The sequence below is a fragment of the Carcharhinus amblyrhynchos genome, chromosome 4 (genome assembly GCF_965287045.1).
Source record: "Carcharhinus amblyrhynchos chromosome 4, sCarAmb.v2.hapA, whole genome shotgun sequence".
Lineage (NCBI taxonomy): Eukaryota > Metazoa > Chordata > Chondrichthyes > Carcharhiniformes > Carcharhinidae > Carcharhinus > Carcharhinus amblyrhynchos.
The window spans coordinates 102,684,457-102,704,357 of record NC_137327.1 but is presented as its reverse complement, the minus strand read 5'-3'; the positions used below and the strand labels follow the sequence as shown (position 1 = coordinate 102,704,357).

The 19,901-nt window shown below is 38.9% G+C and overlaps 1 protein-coding gene across 4 annotated transcripts in view; it reads right to left on the bottom strand.

Annotated features, from left to right (window-relative positions):
• The window catches only part of dacha (dachshund a), a 375,878-nt gene extending 360,180 nt beyond the window's left edge, over positions 1-15,698 (bottom strand). For all 4 annotated transcript variants that reach the window (XM_080187709.1, XM_080187712.1, XM_080187710.1 and 1 more), the window contains exon 1: positions 15,235-15,698. In XM_080187709.1, coding sequence (XP_080043835.1) covers positions 15,235-15,677 — 443 coding nt within the window. In that variant the 5' untranslated portion in view covers positions 15,678-15,698. The remainder of the gene's footprint in view (positions 1-15,234) is intronic.
• Between the last annotated feature and the right edge of the window lie 4,203 nt (positions 15,699-19,901).

Sequence of the window (19,901 nt, the reverse complement as noted above, 5' to 3'; positions counted from 1 at the left end):
AGAAAACCTAGAGTAGAATGAGAAAGCATTACATTTCACAAATGCTCCAACTGCACGAACCAACAAAAATAAACTATCTTCAAACATAAACATATCTTTCTCCTGGGCAACCTGCTGCTTTTATGTCAAGAACCTGAGTAATAAATTCTAGGTGGAGTTTAGCCTTAGCATGAAGAATTGCAAATAACAATTTCACTCCTTTTTCTTCTGTCCTGAAGGCACTAGGTCATGGTTCCAAGGGTCCCAGCCACCCTCCATCACCTCTGTTTTTGTGTTTATAGTTCCTTGGCCCTTACATCTTCCCATTTCACACATCATTCATGAGGAAGAGACGATAAGTAGGTGACTCACTCTGACATTGCTGTTTGTAGGTTGGTTGATGTGCTGTGTGTAAGAATCTCACAGATTGTCTTACCCTTTAATTGGTCATTCTAAGTGGGGAAAGCATCTAATCTTCAACCAATATCTGCTTGATAAGATCAGGAATTCAACAAGCAAGAAATCAGAAGCAAAAGTCACAGTCTATCATTCCATAGCACACAATAGCAAAATACCTGCACATTTATAGCACCAGATTGACAAAGATCATCACCCATCGGAACATAACGTAAATTTTTAGTTTCTGTATTTTGGATGCTAGAAATCTTGCGAGTGAAAATATGGGAGAAAGGAACAAAATTCTGCACAAAGTAACACTGACTTAGTGTCTGATGGAAATCTATAGGTGGATAACTCGTATAAGCAAGTTATGTGAAAATAGGATTTGCTCTGAAACGTTCAATTTAGAGCTGTTCAGCCAGCAAAGTGTGTTGGATTCCTAGCTAGAAGGTTGCAGGACCAAAGTTTCAAGGCTCATTATCCGCCATGCTTTGCTAGTTCTTGTTCAGGCTGCTAGTGACGCATTCTGTCTTGGTGAAGGGGTGCAGTGAGGAAACGATCAGTGTATGTTGTTTTGTCTTGAATGTGCCTCCTGTTTGTTAGTCAAGTGGCAGAACTGATAGTCTGAAAAGTTTTGCAGTCCAGGTCATCCAGCCCCTTCTTGGCTAATGGGATGCTGGATAGCAGGCAGCAGTATCAGAAGAGGAAAGTAATGCAGGAACCCCAAAATATGTAAATAATCATCATTTATAATAATATACAATCAGAGGGATTTCTGATTTTTTTCTTCAGCCAAGCCCAGCAGATCTGCCATAGAATGATTAAACTTATGTGGCAACACAATTGGCAAAACGCACTCTAAATACATATAAATCATCAAACAAATGAATCATGAAATGAATATGTAAATTGTGCATTTAACCTCTCTTTACACAGCAGTGACTGTCATTCTCTTGTAAATTTAAGACCATTGTAATCTTGCAACTCCAAAAATGCTTTGGTAAAAGCATGATATATTCAGTAATAAGTAAACAGTGAGTTGGAACCCCTGAGCAATTTGAATCATTATTGGAACGGGGTGAAAAAGGCATCACATTCATGTGCTAATGTAGGTTCTAGATATGATATGAATATTTGCCTAACAAAAAACCTCCTGTCTTTTACTTGGTGAAAAAATAATGAATGTCAACATAAAATTCCCTTTTCTGCCCTTTGCTCATGGCTGACGTTCAATTATAACAAGAAAAACAGCAGCTCATCTCTGTGCTGGGAAAGAAAATGAGTCAGGCACTGATTTATAGCCTGCTGAAAATCCATCCTTGTAATGGACCAATCTTTACATGAGACTGCTATCCATTACTTTAACTGGGGCCTCCCTGCCCTGATGGTGCTATAGGACATCTGTCAGCACCAAAGAGCTTCAACTAAACAATGGCATCAACAGACAAATTTCCTTTTATCTCAGTGTTAGTGAAACTCTCTGGGCTCATCGTCTAATAAACCTGGCTTCAAGTAATTGAAATAATTTAATTAACCAATGTAATTTGTAAAGATGAGGCTGCAGTTAAAGCTGCCGTATCTCCTTTCAAACTGACATTCTTATTAAGTCAATTTCACAAATTCAAACTCAGCCAACCAGAGATTTCCCCATAATTGGGCTGACTTTTAGCAGGTCCATCACAAAATACTCGGTTGGCTGGTTTCAAATTTTCTGAACAAACACACAATGGGGAGAAAAGTCCTACATGTACAATTTCAGACATTTCTCTGCACCTAACAGCTGGTGACATGCTGACCCTCACAGAAAAAAATTGTGGAGGATTCTTTTTTGTCCAATTGTCCCATACTAGAGCTCTTTGCTGAAGTCACCAGCATTTCAACTCCCCCTGTAGTTTTCTAACACTAAAGACAAAACTGCCAACATTTGAACTTTTTGTTTGCCAAGCAACAGAAAGAAGTGGGAAGAGAAATCAAGAGCTGACTGACTTCTTTCCAGTAAGTCCTTCCCTCCATTTGGACAGAAACAAAGTGTATGTCAAAAGAATTTATATAAATACCACTGTGTTCAACCAAAAACAAATGTCCAAATTAACCATTCTCTTCCAATGTTCTCAGACAGACGGTTGCTCGGACAGTAGTTTCATGTTGAAAAGCTATCAAATAATATGCAGCTTCCTTGTAGATATTATAGATGTGCAATTTATGCAGTAAAATCCTGTGGGCTTTTTTCATGAAGCTATTATAGTCTTATGAGACCCACGGGAATTTTTTTTAACACAGGGCATTTACAAATAATGAGAGGAGTTGACATAAAAGGTAACTTTTTAACCTAACATTTGAATCAGAGGTTTGATTTTATGTTGTAACTGACCATACACCTTAACCTAATGTTAATTATCTGTGCAAACATTATGATGTCACTGAATCTGATTTCAGTGAGCAAAAATAGAAATTAGCTAACACCTATTGTGACATTCTGTAGTGTTAGCTTGTCATCTTCCATGGAAATTTTAAAAAAACTTTAATTTGGATGGGTTTTGTTGAGAAAAGTGAAGCGAAATCTTTCATGTTAAAAGTACAAGTAAGATCATTTTTATAATTCTGTTAACAATTTACTATTAGTTCTTAACTGTTGCGTCACTGTCCTTGTTTACATATTCCTAGTTTATAAACTCTGCGTGTTATATGTATTATAATCTTAATTCTTAATAGCGCATCCACTGGCGAGAAAAAAATGAAAATGTAATCCAAAAAAAGCAATCAAAATGATGAAACCTGATAAAGCCTGTCTGCCTGGAGTCCGAAACTTCAGAAAATTACGTTTGACTAGAATCTTTACAAACACGTCCATTCAGAAGCTTATTGCTTGAGAAAGTTTTAAAGGCTGCTTTTTATCTGTGTACTCGCTAAACAGAATCAAATAAACATTATTCTAATTTAGCACGGACATCTATTGGTTCAATTTCTTCAAGAGGCCATGTTAAAATTTACATGTCACGATAAAACCTCTTCTTATAATAAAGTATTATTTTACTGAAAAAAATTCTTCTCTAAAATTGCCCGATTATCCTATAGCAAAATTGTCTGCTTATCCTAAAGCAGTCTTGTTTTTCCCACCTAGCACAGCCAGGAATATCATTAGCAAACAACCAAAGAGATTAGCGGAGTCATAGACTCTTTTGTCGTATTTGAATATGATGTCGGTCTGGGTTGCATGGCTGTCTGGACTTTGAGTCAGTGAAATGGTCATTAGAGTGAATGGAAAGGCTGCTAACAGTGGCTACTAATTTAGACTGTCAGAGCGTCCTTTGAAATTTTCAGGGTGGAAAAGAAAATTTTTTAAAAGCCTTTTCCAAAATATAGCAGAATCATGCATCGACTATATTGTGCTCCCACATTTATATTGATGATGTGGTTGAACTGTGCAAAGAGTTAAATGGCTGAGAACATATCTGGAACAATTTTACGTACAGCAGCTTCTGTTGATGTCAAACACAAAATGGAACAGTTATACTGATTAGTCATCGCCTGATATGGATGGTACTTTTGTGGCCAATGAGTATCATATCTGCAAAGGATCTGGCTTCATTCCTGCTACTGTTTAACCCTGCATATATTTCTAAAATAACCGACACTCAAAAGTGATCTGCCTGATCAGAATGACATATTTATTGCCTCATTCTCTGGCCTTACATGCAGGCTGAAAAATCAACATTTGAGTCATAAATTTTCTTCACAGGCAATACTTTGTGCATGAAAACAGCACAGGCTGGCCTTTACCAAGGCTGAACGTGATGTCTTAAAATACGCAGGAGCTGATTCAAGGAGTAGATATGCCTTTTGACACTGTAAATTAGTGATGCGTTTGGACAGATCAATAGCACTGATTTAAATTATCGCAGTTTCCAAAAGTTCTATTAACAAAATTGTTGTTAGGTTCCTGAATTCTAAACACCACTGGCTTGTGTCTGTTGGTGATCCTAAAAGATAGTTATGAATATTCAAGTGAACCAATGTTTGTTAGATTGTAAATGTGTTTCAAAATGCAGAATAGTGTACAAGAGATCTGTGTTTTGCATTGTCTGCAGAGTTCAGTAAGGTTCACAAATGAGTTTGAATGGCGGAATAAGAATTAAGACTTGAGTTCCTGAAGCACCTTGTATCAGAATATATACAAATACCATTCAGAAACAAGCAAAGATAATCAGATGGGTCATAATACTATAATGACTCCTCACAAGGAGTGTAATCTGAGTTTGATCACAAATCTATTGCTTTGCTGCTGTGGAAAATACTGTAAGATGAACAATTACACAGCGTGCTTGTTAATTTTTAGTGACGTCTTTAACATATTGATTATTGGTGTTACATCAATCAAAGAAATGAAGGCCCTAATGAAATGAACTCTTCTTCCACTCTCCTGGCATACTCCAAGACACGTACAACTTCTGTCCGACCTTATGTTGTATTGTTGCAGTGACACGTGTTTACAAAATACACCCAGAAAATCTGACAGATCTAGGTTTCAAAATGTTCATTTTCATTTAATAAGGTGGAAAGGTGATGTAATGCCATTCTGTAAAGCATGCTAAAATTACTATTTTTGATTAAAAACTAACTGAACTACTCACTGCTAGTAACATTACGAGTTTAATAAATTGTCTCAAAGCTACTTCTCTGTCATTGTCTGCTCCAATTTGGCACATGTTTGAAATAGTCCTATGGAAAAATAAATTGTCAAGTAACACACAATTGGAATCTTATGAATATGGAGAGATCATGAGACCATCCAACATCGTGGCAACATGCAACTCCTCATTATTTCTGGAGCAACACTGTTTTGGAACTGTCTCAATGACACAATCTCTTTCTGTGCAATTATATGTTCAGTTTAATTAATTGGATCTTAATACACTCTAGTGAACTGTTACTTTGCATGAGCAATTTAAATTCAGTGTCTGAATTGTTTCCTGTGTCCAGGGGTTTAAATAAAACTAATTTTTACTTCCCCACCGCTACATGTAACATAGTTGTGTTTTAAGATGAGATATATATTAGAATATTTGCAATCTTGCAGGGAGAGCAGATTTGGCAAATAGTTTCATATATCATACAATGGTTCCAGTGCAGAAAGAGGCTGTTTGGTCCACTGTATCTCTGCTAGTCCTCTTAAGGAGTAATTCACCCAGTGCCACTCCCTGCCTTTTCCCAATAGCCCTGCAAACTTTTACTTTTCACGTAGTAATCCAATCCCTATTTGAAAATCTAAATTGATCCTGCCTCCACTATACACTCTCAGGCGATGCATTCCAGATCCTAACCAGCCAATGGGTAAAATAGCTTTTCCTCATGTTGCCATTACTTCTTTTGCTAATTACCTCAATCTGCAACCCCTAGATCTAGAACGTTCAGTTTCTCCTTATCTACTCTGTCCAGATCCCTCAAGACTTTAAATACCTCTATCAAATCTCCTCTCAGCCTTCGCAAAGGAGAATGGTCCCAACTTTTACATTTTTCTACATAACTGAAGTTCCTCCTATCTGGAATTATTCTCGCAGTTTTTTTTGTACTTTCTTTAACGCTTTCACTCTCTCTAATGCCTTCACACCTTTCTTGAAGTCTGTGTCTCAAATTGGATACAATAAACCAATGGAGTCCAAACCACTGTTTTATATAAGTTTGATATAACTGTTGCATTTGTAATCTGTGCCCGTATTGATAAAGTCCAGGATGCTTCATACATTAACTGCTCTTTCAATCTCTCCTGCCACCTTAAATGATTTATGCGCATATATATTCTGAGATCCCTTTGTCCCATTTTTCTTTTAAAATTTTACATTGGATGAATGTGAAAAGCAATCAAAATTAATCATTTCACCCTTCTCTGCATTAAATTTCATCTGTCATTGTTTGTCCATTCCAGCAACTTATTTATGTCCTTTTCAGGTTTTACACTGTCCTTCTCATGGTCTTCAATACTTCCAAATTCTGTATCATCTGCAAATTTTGAAATAGTGTTCTGTACACCAAATCTGAATTAGTCTGAATTATTATCATATATCAGAGGGTCTAACACTCATCCCTTGGGAACTCCATTATTAAACCCTACTCCAGTCCAAAAAAAAAACTTTAAAAAAAAACTTCAGCATTACTCTTTGTTTCCTGTCACTCAGCGAATTTTGTAGCCATTTTGCTTCTGTCTCTTTTATTCCATGAGCTATAACTTTGTTCGCAAGTCTATCGCGTGGCACCTTATCAAATGCCTTTTGGAAATCCATATACACTACTGCAACAGCATTACCTTTATCTACCCTCTCCATTAACTAATCAAAAACTCAAGCAAGCTAATAATTTTTCCTTCACAAACCTGTGCTGAATTACCTTAATTAATCTGCATTTGCTGGTGACAATTAATTTTCCTCCAAACAATCATTCCTAAAAGCTTCCCCATCACTGATATTAAATTAATTGGCTTGTTGGATTTATCTATATCCCTTTTTTGGAGCAAGGGTGTAACATCTCCTGTCCTTTGGCATGGCCCTTGAACCTAAGAAAAAATTGAATGGCCAGTGTTTCTGCAATTTCCACTCTTACTTCCCTGAATATATTTGGGTACATCTCATCCAGTCCTGCTGCCTTATCAATCATAGTTACTGTCAGTCTATTCAATACCTCACCCTTTCAATTTTAAACATTTCAAATGTCTGAATTACTTCTTTTTTTAATTTATTCATGGGATGTAGGTGTCACTGGTTGGACTAGCATTTATTGCCCGCTCCTGATGGCATTTAAGAGTCAACCATTGCTGTGGATCTAGAGTCACATATCAACCAGACCAAGTAAGGATGATAGTTTTCCTTCTCTAAAGGACATTAGTGAACCAGATGGACTTTTAAGACAATTGGCAGTGATTTCATAGTCATCATCAGGATTTTAATTCTAGATTTTTTTAAATCAAATTCAAATTCTACCATCTGCTGTGGTGGGATTCAAACCCAGATCCCCAGGGCATTACCGCGGGTCTCTGGATTAATAGTTCAGCAACAATTCCAATACGCCACTGTCTCACCCTTCTTGCAACATGACGGTGGCAACATCTTCTTCCTTGGTAAAGACCGATGCAATGTATTAATTTACTCCATCAGCCATACCCACTACATGCATGCATAAATCCCCTTTTTCGCCCCCAGTCATCTACATCTTTCTTACCAGCCTTTTACTATTTATCTGGCTATGGAAGACTTTTGGATTTCCTTTTATGTCAGCTGTCAATCTTTCTTGTACTGTATCTTTGCTTCACTAATTTGCTTTTTAAATTCCTCTCTGAACCTTCTATTTTCAAATTCACAGCTGCACAAAAAAAAAGTGCAGAAGCTGGAAATCTGAAATAAAAACAGAAAGTACTGAAAAAGCTCAGCATGTTGGGCAGCTGAGGAAAGCAAAATAGAGTTCATGTTTTGAGTCCTGCTTGACTTCTTCAGAATTCTCCAGGTTTCTGATTCTCTCTCCAGAGCTGCTGTCAGACCTGCTGAGTTTTTTCAGATTTATTTCCATTGTATTATCCACTTGCTTTTGTCATCAGAAAGATGTTCTGCTTCATTTTAACCACCACCTCTATCTTCATTTTAACCTCTATCATTCACTGTCAGGGAGTTCTGGAGTTGTTTGCCCTCACTTTCCCCTTCATGGGAATATATCTTAACTGTACTCCAACAGCCTTTTCTTTAAAGGCAGCTGATTGTTCAGTTACAGCTTTGCCTACTAATCTTTAATTCCAGTTTATCTGGACTGGATCCATTTTTACCCCATTGAAGTTGGCTTCCCCCAATTAGTCTTACTTGGATTTCCCTTGTCCTTTTCCATAGCCAATCTAAACCGTATGATACAATTATCATTGTCCCCAACTAACATCTGGGCCTAAATTTTCCAGCCATTCCCACTGGCGGGATTTTATAGGGGAACTCTCATTGTAGGATTTCCAGCAGTGAGAGGTGCAGGCAATTGTAAGCCTTGTTGACAATGGCAAGACCAGAAGATCTCAACTAACAACCAATGGCAGACCACCTCCGCCACTGCAAAACATGCCACAGGGGTAGCAGAAAATCCTGCCCTTGGAATACTTGGCCCAACTCATTTCTAAGAACCACGTTCAGCTCTGTCTCCTTTCTCGTTTGACTGGAAGCATACTGCTGTAATAAGTTATTCTGAACATTCTCCAGGAACTTTTGCCCTCTCTTTCCTTTACGCTACTATCCCACTCTATATTCAGATAATTAAAGACCCAATTATAAATGCTCTATAATCTTGGAACTCTCTATAATTTCTTACAAATTTGATCCTCTACATCTTTCCCACAATACAGCTATAGACTGAACTGAGCAATGTAATTGCACCTTTTTTGTTCCTTAACTCCAGCCAGATTCTGTCTTTGACCCCTTTGGGACACCCTTGCTTTTTAGTAATGCAATGTTCTCCTTAATCAATACTGCCATCCCTGCTCCTTTACTATCTTTCCTGAATACCTTGCATTCAGGAATATTTAATAATCCTACTCTTCTTCAAGCTAGGTCTCTGCATTCACACAACTTCATATTTCCACATGGCTATCTGTCTGCAGCTCACCAATCTTACCTACCACACTCTATGCATTCACACACCTTCACTTTAACCCTATATAGACTTTATCACTTACCCTTTTATGCAAATCTCACCTAATATCTTGCTACTTCCCATTCTAGTACTAGCCAACTCTCCAAGCACACTTTTCCCCTTGGTATTCCTCTCTAGTATTGCCTCCTGGTTCACAAACCTTTGCCAAGTTAGTTTAAACCCTTCCCCATCGCACCAACAAATTGCCCTGAAAGGAAATTGTTCCCATCTCTCTTTAGGTGCAACTTGCCCAGCCTTGCCTCCCCCAAAATTGATCACAAACTTTCAAGAGTCTAAAGCCCTGTCTCATGCACCATCTCTCCAACCACACATTCATCTACTCTGTCCTCCCACTTCCATATCCACGCACATGGTACCGGGAGTCATTTGCAGATGACTGCTTTTGACGTCCTGCTTGCTAATTTTCTACCTAGCTCCCTAAATGCTGACTGTAGACCACATCCCTCTTCTACTTATGATATTGATACCAATGCAGACAACAACTGTTGGCTCCTCCCCCTCAGGGTGCTCTGCAGCTGATTCTTGATCCAGACATTACAGAGACAATATACCCTACTGAATTCATGATTTTGGGACACAAATACCTATCTGAATGCTTTATCAAATATCCTTTCATTATTGCTATTCCAGTCTTCTTCATGCCCCCCCCAGCACAACTGAGCAAATGATCGTGCCATGGACTTGATTCCGGTTGCACATCCATTACTTTCATCAGCATTCAGAGCTGAACACTGGTTGGAGCAGGAGATGCACTTAAGGGACTCGAGCTTTCTGCCAGTTTCTACTTAACTACCTAGTAGTCGCCTTTTCCTATTCTCCCTGCATACTTTGAAACTGTAGGCATACCACAGCTATGAACATGCTTTCCTCAAAACTCTCAGCCTCATGGACGTGCTGTAGCAATGTCAGTTGTAGTTAAGTGCCAAATCCCTTCCTGCATATATGGTTATCCCGGACACTGGAAAGGTCCTAGTGTTCCCACATGGCGCAGGATGATCATTCCAGCAGTTGGAATTTCCCTGCCATTCCTTTTCCTATTAAGTGATAAAATGTACTACTTAAAAAATAAAGACTCACCAGCTATTCACTTTTCTTCTGTTGTCACTTAAAAATAGAGGTTAATTCAAATGTTTTACTTGTCATTCTAAAATTATTAATTTCCCATCTCCTTAGACAAACTCATTAAATTTGAACAAAGAACACCAAAACTACAATGCTCACCAGCCAATCAACTCTTGGCCTCCCTCTGATACCAGTTTAATATTTAATTCTTACTGATCCTGACCTATTTTACAGTGATCATTCACACTCATCCCACTCTGTTTCAGTGATCCCAAACTGCTTCACACCGGTACTGACCTGCTACACACTCCTTCCTGCCTGCTTCACAGTAATTCAGACCTGCTTCATATTTTTCCTGGTTTGCTTCATAGTGATCCTGATCGGCTACACATTCCTCCTGGTCATCCGTATCTGTATTCAGATGGAGTTTAACTGGACTTGCATTTGTATTATTGCTTTTTTTAGTCAGTGTAAGGCTAATACTAGAACTGCATCACTGACTTCTTATATGATAATGGTTCAATGATCAAAACTTTGATACCAAGGAATTCAAAGGCAAATGATACTGAAACTCAAGAACTTAGCTGGACAATCTGAATTAAAATAAGAACAAAATGCAAATAAACATTGTGTTATGATTAACAATATGATTTTGAAATGTATGCCAAATAAATAAAAGAGGGGTACATTAATTGTTCAATCTGTAACCAGGGAGAAGGGGGGTTTAGACCTTCAATTTTTATTTTGAGTTAATAGAGACTGCATTCAGTTCAAGTCAGAACAAGATGAAATTTGTATGATTTTGGTGTCAGGGTTTAAACAGAAGGCAGGCTGTCCCAAGCCTATTCACAAGCAGGGCACATTATATTAGTTGCCTGATGCAGACAGGAGCTGTTGACTTATAGTTAAGATTCACAGATTTGCAACCAGCCATTTAGATGAATCTGATGCCAATCTCTTGCTTTGCAATTCAAAAGGTTCAATGTTTTTACTGCATTTCAAAATCACATTTACTTTCGCAGAAGTGTTAATACACGTTATCTGACCCAGAGCAGCTGCAAAGTCCTTTCTTTTGAGTTTTCTGTGAGATTATTATATGCCTTCTAATTTAGCATTGATAGATAATTAGAGCCTCCTATTAAGTAACCATTAAATCAAAAGGAGTTGATAATTTTGTGTTTACCAACAGTCTCTGATTCAAATAAACAAAAAACACCATGTTTGGATAAAAAAGGAGAAAGACACTTAGACCAAAAGTTGTCTAAATGGTGATGTTACCCCAAAGAATCCAACCTGTTTGTGACTGTTGTTTAAAATTCAGTTACATTAGGTGCTTGGCAAAAAACATTTGATCCCAAAAATTAAGAACACAAGTGTGACAAGGTACATATTAAAACTAATTTAATTGTTTAACAAAATGCATACTTCTTATATATTACTTTTTTTTCTGTTATGTTTCTACACTTTAAGACATATGCTTGTAAATAGGCAAAAAAAATCCTTATTAAATCACTTTAGCAATATCTTTTAACATCTTCAAATTATATTTTGCAATGATTACTATACTCTTGTCAGATAAGTATTCATCTCGCCTTTTGTTCTTATCACTGTTTTAGACATAAAGACATATAAACAGCAATTATCAAGGAAACAGTGGCTTAAAGAAAATATAGGCAACTCATACAATCCATTGCTACATGTTTCCATGATAGAGAGCCCCTACTTTACTTAGTTTTTTATATCAAAACATACTCCATTATCATGAACAACGCAAATAACAGTAGGTGTGTTTTTATGGTAATTCACGAGTGTTAAGAGACAAGGTGTTATTTTGTTGATAATTTGATTTCTAATGTCACATGGAACTCAAACATAAAATCTAAGTTTCAATATCCCGTGTCATCTTTTTACAAACTAACACATTGAACCACTTTCAGTATTACAAATCACTGCTAAAAAATAATCTCACATTTCAGATACTTTGATGCCTTAAAGTTACTTATCTAACAAAGAATGATTAAAGAGCTTGGGAGACTCTTATCTCCCTGCTCCATCTATTGTGTTTACAAAAGAAACCCTCATGTTATTTTTCTTCTGTTCAGGCTGCCACATGAATCTAAAATTTAACTTTATTTTATCAGCTGTGCTGAAACTGTAAGCCAGGTGTTCTGAAACCTACCCACGCTCTGGAAATTACATCAGGGGTATGGATTACTTCTATTGTGGCTTCAAAGAAAGCAATAAAATGTTCTGCATGCTCTCCTTCATGTTCCTTAATTTCTCTCATTTTATTTGAGCACCCAGAACAATTCTGAAAGTCATTAAGCCTGAAATGAGCCTGATACAGACTTGCCTTTTTGTAGGAAGAACACCCACTCAGCCCACTCTCACCCCGTCACCAAAATTATACCGTAAAGTACCATGCAGCCCAATCAGTTACAATTGTAATATGTCAGTCAGGTTCCTTTTACTGACAATACTGACCAATTGGGTTAAAATATACCAAACTATAAAAAATACATTTTTTTGGATTAATCGAAAAGTAATGTTCTGGTGTAAAGAGCAAGGTCATCTGCCAATAACAAAGTAATGTAGTAAATCATTTGTACTTCACAAATAAATTCCACATCAGTAATTAAAACCACGCTTCTTGGCTTGTGCTATCAGCTCATCAAATACATTCCTCATCTAGAATAACAGATCCACATCTGCAGTCATTATACCATGCAAGATAAATCAATCCACTGAGTGATGCTTTGGGGCATCATGTCTCCCTTTAAACTTCACTGTATTTATTTCCCCATGACACATCTGACATTCTATTTACTGTAGGCAAATGAAAATCAACATAGCATATTGCAATCAGTGCACAAAATATACTTTGATTCAATCCTGTTAACAGTGTTGTCTACCTTGGTTGATGCCAGGTGAGTTCCTAACTTGGACCTCTTTCTCAACTGGTTTAAGTCAAAATTTTAAATTTCTTAAAGCTTATTAAATGATTCTAAAAATATTAAATATTTCCTAATTTAGTTCATTTTGTGGTTAAAAAGTAAACAGTTTTAATATATTTTGTTTGCATGGATATATTGAATTATAATTCATTTAGTATTCATCACAAGAAAAATCCTGTACAATTTATTTTTATCTGACTGCTACCTTATTCCCAAAACTAGAACAACTGAAATTGCCAGTTCTGCAGCATTTGTTCTTCACACAGATAGTACTTACAGAAACAGTAATGAAGCTCATTTAACCTCGATTTTTATTAACATGTATATTTGTATATATGTTAACGTTTATCTTGCAGGCTATTTTCTGGAATTATGAATGTCAGTTCCAATTTTATGCATTCCTGATTGCATATATCCAGATTCAGAAACATCTATTCAAGACATCACTCCTAATTAGATGATTAGTGCTCCGAAGGACGGTAGATGGGTCATTTACATAATTTAATCATAAAAAGTTAGCAATGCATATTTCTGTATGCATTTGTACAATTATCTTCTTTCCTAGGGCTGTGATATTAATGTGATTAAACAATATTTCTGCAAACAGCAAGTGTGTACTCTATTAAACCTCTGCTAGAGGCAAATGAAAAATTAATTTTTGAAGACAATCATTTTTTTTCCAACATGACTGATAAATATAGCTTATCTGACGGAATATTTCTGAAATGCACTTTGCAAAAGGCAAAATGACATGGGGCTAGAAATTATGTGGTAAAAATACTGCTGAGCCATTACATCCATGTATAACAATAGAACAGTGGAAACATGCACAGATGTTCATCAGTAATGCAATTTCCATCCAATTTCCTAAATGCAGTCCCTAAGTGCAAAATAGCTTAACGTTATGTTTAGCTTGCAGTTCTTCAATAAATAATGAATGCAATAAAACCTGCAGATCAATTTCAAACCGAGGAATTATAAAGGATTGTTTTACTCGCCTACTATTCCTGATCCGAAAAGTTTTGTTTTAATTCAATGAGTTTGACAGGTCGGTCAATTGCAAAGTTACAGTCTGGCAGAAGCCGAGCTGGCAATGCATGCTTACCATTTATATATCTGTCAGGATAACAAGCTAAGAATAACACAGAGACATCAAAACATGCACAGAATCCATATCCGAGGCGATTCATTTAGATGTGCCCCCATTGATTTATTGTACAAACTGCAACATCTGCAGTCTGGAAAGACGCTCTGGAAAATTAATTCGCGATCAATTCAAATGGAACAAAAAGAAATGTGCACCCGATAAATCAACCTGCAGTTTAATTTGGTATCTTGCTCTATTCCGCGTCTCGAATTATCTGCTAATTGTGAATGTCTTTGACACTTTGGAATAAGTTTTTTTTTGTTTGATTAGAAATGACAACAGCGAGTCCTGCAGGCTAAAACAGAAAACATACAACCCCCGGCGAAGCGGCGCTGATCATCGGTCGCTGGGAAATGAATACAAAGGTTACGGTGTTTGGGGTGGGGGGGGGGGGGTGCGGGCGGGGGTCGGGTAGCAAAAATAAACTACCTTTGCCTAGTTGCCGAGTTTAACTTCGCGCGGGTAACGTGGTGCTGGCGCGGACATTCAAGCCCCTTGTGTTAGTTTTACACATGCACAACGCGAGCATCAAAGTGATGCACTCGTATATTTGCCACGGTAGGGTATCATATGGTCCTTGCAAAACGATGAATAGATATAATTAGAAAATGTTTTCATTTTGGGGTGGCTGCTCTTGCATTCATTTGGCTGATCTGGCCCCGATAGTTTCAATACTACACGGAGGGTTCACGGGGAGGGCGGGTGAAAGAGCGAAGCTGAAACGTGACTGGGGACGGACAGAGATGAGTTTGTAGATGGTGCTACATGCCAGGGCTGTCGAGTTTTCCTTTCTGCCTTTAATGTTCCGCATCCAAACCTAAAGGGATCTGTCTCTAAAGTGAGAATTCCACAATGTTTCTGATCACTGAAGCCCCCTCCCCATTGACCTGAGATTAAAATTCCCAAACAGGTGACAATGGGAAAGGAGAGATGGGTGAAAACAACGAAAGCAAAAGAAAAAGTATTGAGCAGAAAGAGAAAATAAAATTCGGGAGACAAATATAAAGAGGAGGTCGAGCTCACCTTGCGTTGGTACAATCATTAAACAAAGTTTCAAAGTCTTTCCTGGATATGAGTTTGCAGCGGTTGACGCCGGGCTGGATGGCTCCGAGTCCTCTGAGGATCCTGACCTGCTCTACGGTGCAGACCACGGGCGTTATATCCAGTCTCTTTAACTTGGTGTAAACCGTGTGCAAACCGCCCACCAGATGCTTGAGGAAGAGATCAAAAACCTGCGGGAGGCAGATCAGCTCCTGCCCGTCCACATTAAAGGACGCCACTTTGACTCCACGGAGCTCGACCATCTTACACTCGTTGCCGCTGTTGATGCTGTTCCCAATGCTGCTGAGTTTGGGAGATTCGGAGGGGCTGGTGTACACAGGCTCGGCCCGGAACAGGCCTCCTGTTATAGGGGTGGAGGTGGGTGTGAGTGGGGGCGGTGGGATAACGGGAGCTGACACAGCCATGGCCACTTCTCCACATGTACTTTTCAGTGTCTCTGTGTATCTGTGCAACGTAGTAAAGAAATGAGTGTGAGAAGCTGCAATCACCTACTCTTCCCGAGACCCCGCCCCCATCGTACAACTGACACTGCCTTCAGCCAATCGGCTGCGTCCCTGCTCCGGACGCCGTTCCCATTGGGCAGTGGCCTTGGATCTCCGCCAATCATGTCCAGGGGCGGAGCTTGCTGCTGCCCTTCGCTGAAATACGTGCTAAGCATGCCTCAATAAATCAGTGAATGGACATGAGTTGTTCCGCTTGCCTTTAAAGCTGTACTCCCTCCCATCCATCCCAATGTACTCCTTCCCATCGATCCTAATGTACTCCCTCCCATCCATCCCAATGTATTCCCTTCTATCCATCCCAATGTACTTCCTTCCCCTTCCCAAAGTACCCTCTCCCCACTTCCCAAAGTACTCCCTCCCAACTTTCCCAATGTATCCTCTCCAACCCTTCCCAATGCACTCCCTCCCATCCATCCCAATGTATTCCTTCCCCCTTCCCAAAGTAGCCCCTCCCACCCTTCCCAATGTATTCCCTCCCATCCAGCCCAATGTATTCCACCTTTCCCAATGTATCCCCATCTTTCCCAAAGTACCCCTCCCTCCCTTCCCAATGTACCCCCTCCCACCCTTCCCAATGTACCCCCTCCCATCTTTCCCAATGAATTATGGGCAGTACAGTGGCACAGTAGTTAGCACTGTTTCCTCACAGCGTCAGTGACAAGGGTTCGATTCCCGGCTTGGATCATGTCTCTGTGGACTTTGAATGTTGTCCCATGTCAGCGTGGGTTTCCTCCAGGTGCTCCAGATGTGCTGATTAGGTGCATTGACCCGAACAGGCGCCGAAGTGTGGCCACCAGGGGATTTTCGCAGTAACTTAGTTGCAGTGTTAATATAAGCCTGCTTGTGACTAATAAATAAACTTTAACTTTTAACCCCCCTCCCACCCTTCCCAATGTACTCTCTCCCACCCTTCTCAATGTACTCCCTCCCACCTTTCCTGATGTACCCTCTCCCACCCTTTCCAATGTATTCCTTCCCAAAGTTTGTTGACGTTTCGAGATTAAAATTCTCCCACCTCACACCTCATGTTATCACGATAAAAGTAACATGTTAGGAATGCTGGAATCTGAAACTGAAACTCAGTGGGTCTGACAGCATCCATGGAGAGGGAATAGAGCCAACGTTTCAAGTCAGGATGGCACTTCATCCAGAGTCTTCTTATACCATTACTTTGTTGGATAAACGCTTCTTTGAAAAGATATCAATTTGTGCAAGTTCACGCATGCAAGGGGCTGATTTGAATGACTTTTCCATCATCCTCTTTACCAAAGGAGGTCCTTGCTGGAGGTTACTTGAAAAAACTAGTCTCAAGACCGGAGACATTTTTTTATCCGGAAAACATATGGCCTTCAGAAACAGCGCATTTCAGTCTTACATTCAAACATTGTATTTTTCTTTGATGTAACACGGTAATGTCACATATGGCACACACACACACACAATAACATCATTAGTATGCACATTCATGTCAATAAAACGTAAAAGAACGTTTGGTTAAACGTGGTTTAACAAATATGAAACGCGTCTGGTTTTGCATCTTCGGATGCTGCCTTGTGTTTTTGGCTTCACCCAAAACTTAATTCAGAATCATAAACAAAAGAGGAAGTGATTGAATAACCCTGGGATCGTCTGTAAAAAAAAGCACAATTAGAAACCTCGTGCCTCGTCTTATGAATGATGGTCAGATGTTAGAAAACACACTTTGTTTCTTCGTTTTGTAGAAATGAACCTTTCCTGGCACCGAGATCCAGTTAACGTCGCCGCGATACTGAGGACGGAAATCCTTTCAAGTTATTGCCCACCGCACGTAGGTGAAATGTTCACAGAAATTCTGTTATAAATTTTAAATATACATTTGCCATTTTTATTCAGTCCCCAATGTTAACCTGTGGTTTGCGTCAGTAGATTAAAAATAAGCAGATAATATCTGATCATTTTGTTGACATCTTTTTGTTTGCCAAGAATGAAAAGGAGGATGCTGGAAACCTTCAGCTGGTCTGACAGCATCTGTGGAGGGAGATGAACGGAGAGGATGATGACTTGGTGTTGTTTCACCCACCGCGAATGCTGCTTGATCTTCTGAGCATTTGTATTGTTGCCATTGTTTTTATTTCAGATTTCCAGCATCTGTAGTATTTGATGTGTGTCTTTTTTGCATGGAGTTGGCGGAGTTGCAATGGGCGGGCAGAGAGGCCTCCACGCCAGATGTATTACTTTGGATGCCATGAGGCCATTCTTGCTGTTAGGACTATCAGTAGCCGTTCAGATATCATCTGTTTATTTTTAATCTACTGACGCAAAACCACAGGTTAACATTGGGGACTGAATGTGTATTTTAAATAACCTCGCATTGTTGTTAAACAGCACATGACATGTTATCTAAAAATAGACAACAAATCGAAGTTATGTATAACACATGGACGATTCGGAAATAAGACACAAGGATTTCTGTCCGGATTTGTATATTTTTGATTAGAATCAAGGGTAGGGGGTTTTATTGTGGTCGGTGCAGGCTTGGAGGGCCGAAGGGTCTGTTCCTATGCTGTAACTTTCTTTGCTCTTTAGCACGATCAGAATGGCATGTCACCTCCTCCCATAAATACTGAACTAAGCATTAATCCATGCAAGGCCATCCATATGTGGACCATGCGCCCATGGTATTTATATAATAGCGGACGAATACGTCCTACAATAGCAACTGGCTAATATATTCTGAATGATAGAACAACAATTTGTAACGTTAGCAACGGCGGTGATTACAAATCACATTTGAATGTATTAACATCATCCACTCTTTCCCCATTTCTTACATTTTTCCTACAATAAAACCTCAGTGGACAACTTCTTTCATACCACTCTATCAATTGGTTGCGACTTTTTACGTTACATAAACACATGAAGTTTTTCACGAAGACCCAGCATAATTGTTCAGAAACAAAATACTGTGGATTCTGGAAATGCGAGATTAACAGAAAGTGCTGGAAACACTCAGCGGGCCTGGCAGCGTCTGTGAAGAGAGGAAAAGAATAACAAAACATTAATCTCTCTCTCCTCACAGATGTTGTCAGACCAACTGAGCATTTCCAGCATTTTCTGTTTTTCAATCAATTATTATTTGTTTTTGGTTCAAACTTTGTTACAGAAAAGTGAACTACAGAATAAAGAAGGGGGCTATTCAACCTATTGAGCCTGCACCGGCTCTTGGAAGGATCATTCGACCTCGTCCCACTCGCCTGCCTGATCTCCCTAACCTTGCACATTATTTTTCTTCGGAGAGCATTCCGATTCCCTTTTCAGCACCTCCATTGAAACTGCCTCCACCGCCCTCTCAGGAACCTCCTTACGGAAAAACAACCACGCTCTGGGTGAAAAGAAACTCCTCCCATCACTTTTACTCTTTTCGCCCATTATTGTGAATCGGTTCCCTCTAATTCTTGCTGCTCTCTTGAGTGGGAACAGTTTATCACTTTTTACCTGCTCATACCCCTGACGATTCTTGAATATGTCCATCAAGTTGACAGTTTTCATTTCGCAAATACCAACACTTGCGTCAAAAGAAAACTCTGCCCTTCAAGGAAACAAGCAAAATAATCCCAGCCTAGGGCTTTGTACAGCATCTTTATATTACTCCTGACCAGTACATATGTACTATGATGATTGGCTTCTCAGAAATTTTAAAGGATCACACGTAATTTTATATTTTTTACAACGTCCTGGTGTATAATCATTATAAATTCAGAATGTGAACACAAGGGGGTCACAATCAGAGTCTGATAGTCACTATAACTCGGGCATTTAACAAGTTATTAGAGATGTATTGTTGGTTTTGTTCACTTTTAAATAAAACTTTTATTTATGTACGGATGAAATGTCCCAAGGCCCTATCATACCCTATTTACAATAGCATCAAAGATGTTTTGTCAACCCTGTGGACAATTTGCCGTGCCAGTTATAAGGTTAAAATGAGTGCCGAGGTGCTGGTTTGAAAATCAATATTTTCGAGCTAATGGCTCCAACTACGGATCGCACTTGTTTTGGGAAGTTTTTATTTCAACAAAATGCAAAACCGGGTCACATTTCCCAGCCGTTCTTACCACCCTTTAATATTGCACGCAGCGATTTTTA